The sequence below is a fragment of the Hevea brasiliensis genome, chromosome 9, assembly GCF_030052815.1.
Source record: "Hevea brasiliensis isolate MT/VB/25A 57/8 chromosome 9, ASM3005281v1, whole genome shotgun sequence".
NCBI lineage: Eukaryota > Viridiplantae > Streptophyta > Magnoliopsida > Malpighiales > Euphorbiaceae > Hevea > Hevea brasiliensis.
The window spans coordinates 19,101,713-19,109,010 of NC_079501.1; the positions used below are offsets into that span (position 1 = coordinate 19,101,713).

The 7,298-nt window shown below is 32.4% G+C and overlaps 1 protein-coding gene across 1 annotated transcript; it reads left to right on the forward strand.

Moving 5' to 3' along the window:
* The first annotated feature begins 886 nt into the window (after positions 1-886).
* Positions 887-6,472, forward strand: LOC110645921 (eukaryotic translation initiation factor 3 subunit H). Its single transcript, XM_058153303.1, has 12 exons — positions 887-1,105; positions 1,199-1,278; positions 1,357-1,473; positions 1,559-1,662; positions 1,868-1,934; positions 2,701-2,834; positions 2,922-2,970; positions 3,109-3,180; positions 3,267-3,368; positions 3,448-3,515; positions 5,328-5,480; positions 6,149-6,472. The coding sequence occupies exons 1-12, from the start codon at positions 1,087-1,089 to the stop codon at positions 6,204-6,206; spliced, it is 1,023 nt and encodes a 340-aa protein (XP_058009286.1). The 5' UTR covers positions 887-1,086; the 3' UTR covers positions 6,207-6,472.
* Positions 6,473-7,298: the final 826 nt, after the last annotated feature.

The following is a 7,298-nucleotide window of genomic DNA, read 5'->3' on the forward strand; positions in this document are numbered from 1 at the left end:
ATGAAAAAACCATTATAAGGACTATAGTTAAAGGACAGTAAGTGAATTTTTCATAAATAAATAATAAATTTATAGAATTTTTTTTTATATAAGTGAAATAGCATCATTTATGTATTTAATAATTATACATGCAATACATCAATATAATTATTTTATATTAAATATATTATTATGTATGAAAATTTGAATTAACAAGTATACAATATATATTTGTTAAAAATATTATTTAAAAAAAATTAGTATACAATTTGACTGTAAATTTGACAAAATTTTCTAACAACAATAAAATAATGAATATAAAAAATTTCAAATATCTATATATCCTATTTTATTAATTAAATTATATTTTAAAAATTTTAATATCTTAATATAAATAATTAAATTAATATTGAATTCTTATATATAAATAAAATAATTATGTATTATAAATTATTTGCCATGTTATAAATACTAATTTAAAAAATAGACCTTAATTTTTTATTTTAACTTTTCGTATTTCTAATTTTTTATTTTTAAACTGTGAAACTTTTAATTTTTATTTTTAAAAATAATAAATATAATTACTCCTATTAATAATAAACAATCAAGTAAACTATTAAATTTAATTTATAATAAAATGAAAAAAATACATCAAATGATGCATTTTAACGATCTAGTAACAGTTGAAAATTATTTTCTTAAAAATATAGCTAATAAAATATTTTCTAAAATATAAATAAATAAAGTTTTTTAGAAGGCATAACCTTATTACAAAATATAATTAATTGGGCCTATAAATGATTTTGATTTTCCCCTTTTTGGGTAAACATGAAGCCCAAACTAAAAAAAAATTCGTAAAGAAGGGGGGATTTACATCATGATCGGATTAACTAACCCAACCCGAATACACACACTCTGCAGACTGGAGCAGGATCAGGGTCGGTTCAATATATATAGTAGGTTGATCGGGTCGTTTTCCTCGCAAATAGACCTGACCCGATGACAGTGCGGGCTTTAGGTTAGTAGCAGAGACTGCAGAGAAGGAAAAGCTTTGCCCTAGCCAAAGTTCTCGCGCCGAATTTTCATCTTTGGGGATCCTACTCGGTCATGGCTAACAACAGCAACAGTGTGTACAGATATACGTTTTATGTATTATAATAATTTGAATTGTTTTGATTTTTAGAAGGTGATTGTGAGTATGCACTTTTATTACTTGCAGCAATTGCAAGATCGTTCCTTCAGGTAGCATCAACAGAGGAGGTTGCTCCTCCCCTTCGAGTTGTTCAGATCGAGGGACTGGTAATTTCTTTCTCTGTATTTTGTTATTACTTTCAAAGCCAAAGGATTATATACTAACTTGCTTTCAATGATGAACAGGTTATTTTGAAGATAATCAAACACTGCAAGGAGTTCTCTCCTGCTTTGGTAACTGGCCAGCTTCTTGGGTTAGATGTTGGCAGCATTCTGGAAGTTACCAACTGTTTCCCTTTCCCGGTACGATGAGTCTTATCTTCTTCTTGCTCTTTTGGTTTATGATAATTTCTTTTATCTTAGTTTTTTTTTTTTATTATTTGCGCAGATTCGGGAGGAGGATGAAGAGATTGAAGCCGATGGTGCCAATTATCAGCTTGAAATGATGAGATGCTTGAGGGAGGTTAATGTTGACAATAACACAGTTGGATGGTGAGTTTGATTTGCTAAGTCCATGTTTGCCCATGGAATATCCTTATTTATTAGTTTTTAAGGGTGTTATACGTTAGTAGCTAGGTCCATGTTGGTAGCATTTGACAATAGCACAGTTGTAACTGTATGAATATCTGTCTGTCTGTCTATAAAGTAAATTGTTGGTCCAATTTGTGACCCATTAGTTTCTTTTCCTCAATTTCAGGTACCAATCAACATTGTTAGGTTCTTTCCAAACTGTGGAATTGATTGAGACCTTTATGAACTACCAGGTATTGGGTTTAATAATTATTTGCTCCACAATGGCATGCATACAATTTTATAGTGGTTTCTCCATCTTTAATAAAATTCTGTTTGTTTGATATTTGTGGCTGGAAAGTTTAAATGTATATGAATGGAGAACATTTTTCTCTGTGAATTGGACTAATAAAACCAGACCAAAATGTAAAGCATGTTTTCCTGTAATTTAATGGAATCTTAGAGAAGATATGTTTTGCATAACAAGAGCATGAGGCTAGTTCCTAAGTTTTTGCGAAAAAAAAAAGTGTGTAGAAACTTTTTGAACTCTGTGCATTAGTGAAGCTTTTGGTTTGTAGGTTTTCCCAGGCCAGTTTGGAATAACTCGGTTATTTGTGCAACATGTTTTTGGATTATTTAATTAGGCTTTAAAATGGCAGTCCAAACATGAGATTCCTCCTTGTGTATCAATTTAGCAGGATAATGTAGGTTTGTTACCCATTAGTAATTTGAGTAACTGTACCATTGGAAATGGCTAAGAGGAATCAATTCAGCTCTAGTTGCTATTGTTATTGAAGGTACTTTTACCAGAAAGTTGACCATAATAACATCTTAGCAAAGATGGACCTGCATTTGATTGGAGTTTTAATTTTTAGGGAGCTGACTGTTATTCTGAATGTCTTTAAGTTCATTTGTGTTTGATTTTGTTGTTTATTATCTTTGCTTCCGTATTTTTTTGATCAGACTTGTCAAAGGTGAATGCTTTTTTTCTTTTCAAAAATTATATGTTGGTGATTGCAGGAAAATATTAGGCGATGTGTATGTATCATTTATGATCCTTCAAGATCCAATCAGGGTGTCTTGGCTCTCAAGGCCCTGAAACTTTCTGATGCTTTCATGGAACTGTACCGTAGTAACAATTTTACCGGGGAGAAGTAAGGATTTTTCCCATTGCTAATGTTTTTATGCAATTGTGAACTATTTAATGTACTCTCATTCTGACTTCTCTTTTGCTTCAACAGATTGAGAGAGAGAAATTTGTCATGGGTTGATATTTTTGAAGAAATTCCTGTAAGCTTCTAACGTATTCTTTTTTTTGGTCCCAGAATAATTTATTGCTATGTTTACTTCAATAACTATCATTTTATTGAACTGAAAAGAGGCTGAAATTTTCTTTTTAGATAAATATCCTATTTTCTTATAACACAGGTCAAAGTTTCGAATTCTGCACTTATCAGTGCCTTTATGACTGAGCTAGAAGCTGATTCACCCATCACCCAGGTAGGATATTGACTGTTTGTGAGATAAATTTTAGTAATTGTAATTCTCTCTTTATTTTAACCTTCTACACTGGTTTCCTGTTTTAGTGTGATTATGATCGTTTGCAATTATCAACCAATCCATTTATGGAGAGAAATGTTGAATTTTTGATTGAGTGCATGGATGAATTGTCAATTGAACAGCAGAAGGTTTGTCTCTTTTTCCCCCCTTAATATTCCAGGTTTAAATGGCCTATTTTTATAATTTGAAATATGCCTTCTTTTGCAGTTCCAATTTTACTATCGGAATCTTTCACGCCAGCAAGCTCAGCAGCAAGCATGGCTTCAGAAGAGAAGGTAAATCATACTTAGGATGAACTTTTTGGCTCTTAGGATGTTCTCATTTTAAAATATGCAAGTAATGTAACACTTTATTTGGGAGCAAAACCGGAGTAAAACTAAAGGGAATGATACTAGAAAGTATATTTCATGAGATTAAAGTTTTACATGGATGAAAACTGACACGACTGATGGTAAATAGGATTCATCATTGTAAATGGAAATAGATGATACAAGGTTTGGCTTAGAGTGGGAGCCAAATAGAAGAAAGAGTTTATTTGGCTGACCTACTAGCTTGGAAGTTGGAACTGAGACTTAGTTTAGTTGAGTTCTAGGTTTTTTGATCTGTAGCTTAGTTTGATCTCAATTAATCCCTCATTATTGCCCACAGTTGAAGTAATAGGCTGATCCCAACCTCCTGGATTTGTTTCTAGGATTGATTTCAAGTCAATTTAATAACTATTTGTAGACAAATGAGGCTGGCCTTAGGTGGCTAAAACTCATAGCTATTTGTATGATTTCTTATGAAAGTAAATAAGTATTCTTGTCTTCACTCATAGAATTCAGCAGGCATCACACCCAAGTTTTCCAGTACTTATTTCACGTGGAAAGATGGGTTTCATTTTTCTAATTCCAGTTCCATGTTGGACTTTAGAAAGGCCTAGGTTACCCAATTAATACAATGGGCTGCATCAGTTTAGTTTGGCAATAATATCTTGGCTTTGCATGGCTAAAACTTTGGACGGTGTGGTTTAGGTCTTCCCTAATCTGCTTATGAGAAGGCAATGTCATGTGGGAGCATCTAAAGTCCTATTCAGTTTTGGATTTTATTTAGAGTCTGTTTGGCATTACTGTTGGAACTGCTGTTGATAAATCACTTTTTTAAATATAGTAGTTAAAAGTATTAAAAAATAATTTAAAATCAAATTTGATAAGTTTTAGTTATAAGAACACTAAAATAACAAAACAGCTTTTTCCATGCTGTTTTTTTCAATTGTATCTAAAATGGTGTTTTTATTTCGAAAAGCAATTTCGGCCTTTCAAACGCAATGTCAAACAGGCATTTGGTTTTCTTTGCAGTTCTGAATTCTATTTATTTTTCTTTTCATTCTTTATTTAGGTTTCTTTGAATAGGATTTATCCTGGATAGTATAAATAAGGATGCTGGTAGACATATCGGCAGCGTTTTTTTTTTTTGGTATTCAGAATTTTATCAAGAGGTTTTATGTAAACCCTATTTATCTTTTCTTTGTTACTACCACAATCAACCCTATTTTACCCTAATTGTTGAGATCTAGTTGTCTTAAACTCTTCTGCTGCATCACAATGGCCTTTAGATATTCTTTCCTTTGGTTGATAATGGTATGACAAAAAGAATGAGATTGAGGAGTATTCATGACGTTCAGGGAGCCATTTGCATACTTACAGCACGAACTAATCTCGTACTTCTGGTAATGGCACAAAGCTTGTGCTATGCAACCTGTACTGTGGTCAATACTAATTAAACTTCTACAGTCTTCTCAATAGAACCTCTCTAAAGCTTTTTTTATTTAGTTGAGGTAGAAGCATGGTCAAATCTTTTCCTTGGTGGTAAGAAAGACAGTTGAAGCCTTGTGTGGGTTAAGGGTCATAATTAGATGTGCACAGAGTTGAAACTACATCTTCAACTAGCTTACTAGATAGCTCTTTTTGAACTGTTTTAGCGTCTGAATTTTTGAACTCTTCCCATTCTTGCCTCTTGATACTAAGTTTATTTTATTTTTATTATTATTTGGTTTATATTTTGTATATTTTTGTAGTTCTCTTTATGGGATTCTATAATGTGTGTAGGTCAGAGAACATGGCACGCAAAGCTGCAGGAGAAGAGCCTCTGCCTGAGGAGGATCCTTCAAACCCCATTTTTAAGCCAATACCTGAGCCATCACGGTTGGATAGCTTCCTCATTACCAATCAAATCTCAAACTTTTGCAACCAAATAAACGGGTATGTTATGGATCTTAGAGGATGGCTGCTATTTTATCTTCTCATTTCATGCCTTCTTGTACACAAGCTAGATGATTTTGTTAAACAGTGGGTTATTGCACCCACTTTTCTTACCACTGCTGTGGAAGCTTGTTGAGCTTGTACATAGTTTACTGTAAAATGAACAATTTAATTTCTAATTATTGCGCAGTGTAACTTGCTCAACTGTGTCTATGCTTGTGTAAGAATGCTGCTTTTGCCCTTTACCAATCTTTAGATGTGTGTTGGGCAGAATAAGGCATCATAACTATATGTTGCTCCATTTTATTTTTGTTAAGCGAGTTTTTTTGCCTGGCATTTCTAGGAGATTCACCTGTAACTAATTGTAGCCTTGATAATATTTGTTAAAAAAAAATGTGCTTGAATTGATAGAATTTGTAATTTCTTTTAAATCAAGTTGACCACATTAAAAACCAGAAATATGAAATGAACGTGATGGATTTTATCCATACCTATATTTGTTCTAGGATGTGTTTTCTGTGTAATTATTGTTGGTAAATAATAGTTGTCCATATCTCTGATTGGAAGGAGGTAGATGTACAGGGTGGTAAATATTTGTGTTTAGTTACCTTTGTCTATTCTTTTTTATCTTCATTGTCTCGTTATATCTTTGCACCATAACTTTGCAGGGTTACTGGGCAGAGCTTCAGCCGATTGTATTTGATGAAGGCTTTGCAGGAAAGTTGACGTTTTTAGCTGGAATGTGTTCATTCTTTGGAAGAGGATGCCTTTGCTGTTTGAAATTGACAAATTTTGGAGCGCGAGAGCTATGCTTGGATTATTGTCAACCTTTTTGAAAGTGACTGTAGAAATGTTAGCCTAGCATTGTTATTATTATTATTATTATTATTATTATTATTATTATTTGGCTTTTAATAGTCTTTTAAACTTGTTAATCTTTATTATTATGCAACGCTGGAGTTTGAAAAAGCAAATTCAGATGTGGTTCGACACTGAGGGTCTGAAGGTGTGCAATTTTATATTATTATGCGGATGCCGGATTCTAGACAAACAAACAAAAGGGCAAATGCTACACTACTAATGTCATATGGGCAATTTGTTTTTTTGGTAGTTGAACCCTTTTGAAAAAGGATGATAATATAAATTCATGACTACCAAAAAATGCTAGTTATTTGTTTCTAACATTTTAACTAATTTAAAAGTAAGGTAATAAAAAATTCTCAATTGCTATTATCATTTTGTCGCCGACCAAAAACATCGGGATGAAATAAAAGTTCCTTTGGTATTTCGTATATTTTATTCTTTCAAAGCCTCAATCGGTACCAAATTAAAAGTTTTTGTTATTTTAGGTTTCAAAAGAAAATGTATCTAATTGCATTAAGTTATGTTAGTCAATATCAGGGACAAGATATCAATTGGGGCAGTGATAGATGATGGAGCTTTTATCTATTTGTCCAATTGCTGTTACATATCAAGTAACTGCTTGAATCAGGATTTCAAGACGTCACGCTTTACTTAGCACAAGGAACTGAACTTTTGAGCTGGAATTTACCTGTTTATAACATGCTTTTTCAAGTAGATTCATCAAATATTTTTTGCAAGGCTCTTTCGTCAAACCCTGGTCTTGGTAATGAATTGCGAATCAGTCAATAATTGGGCTGCTCAACAAAATTTATTATGTGGATTGTGACCTTATAGCAAGAATTTGTAATTTTAGAGGATTGACCGTCAAGTCGAAAAATAAGATGGTTTGGTTATCGTAATGAACAATATAAGGCTTTCTTTAATTTATTATCATGTGCAGTACACGGCTGCAAT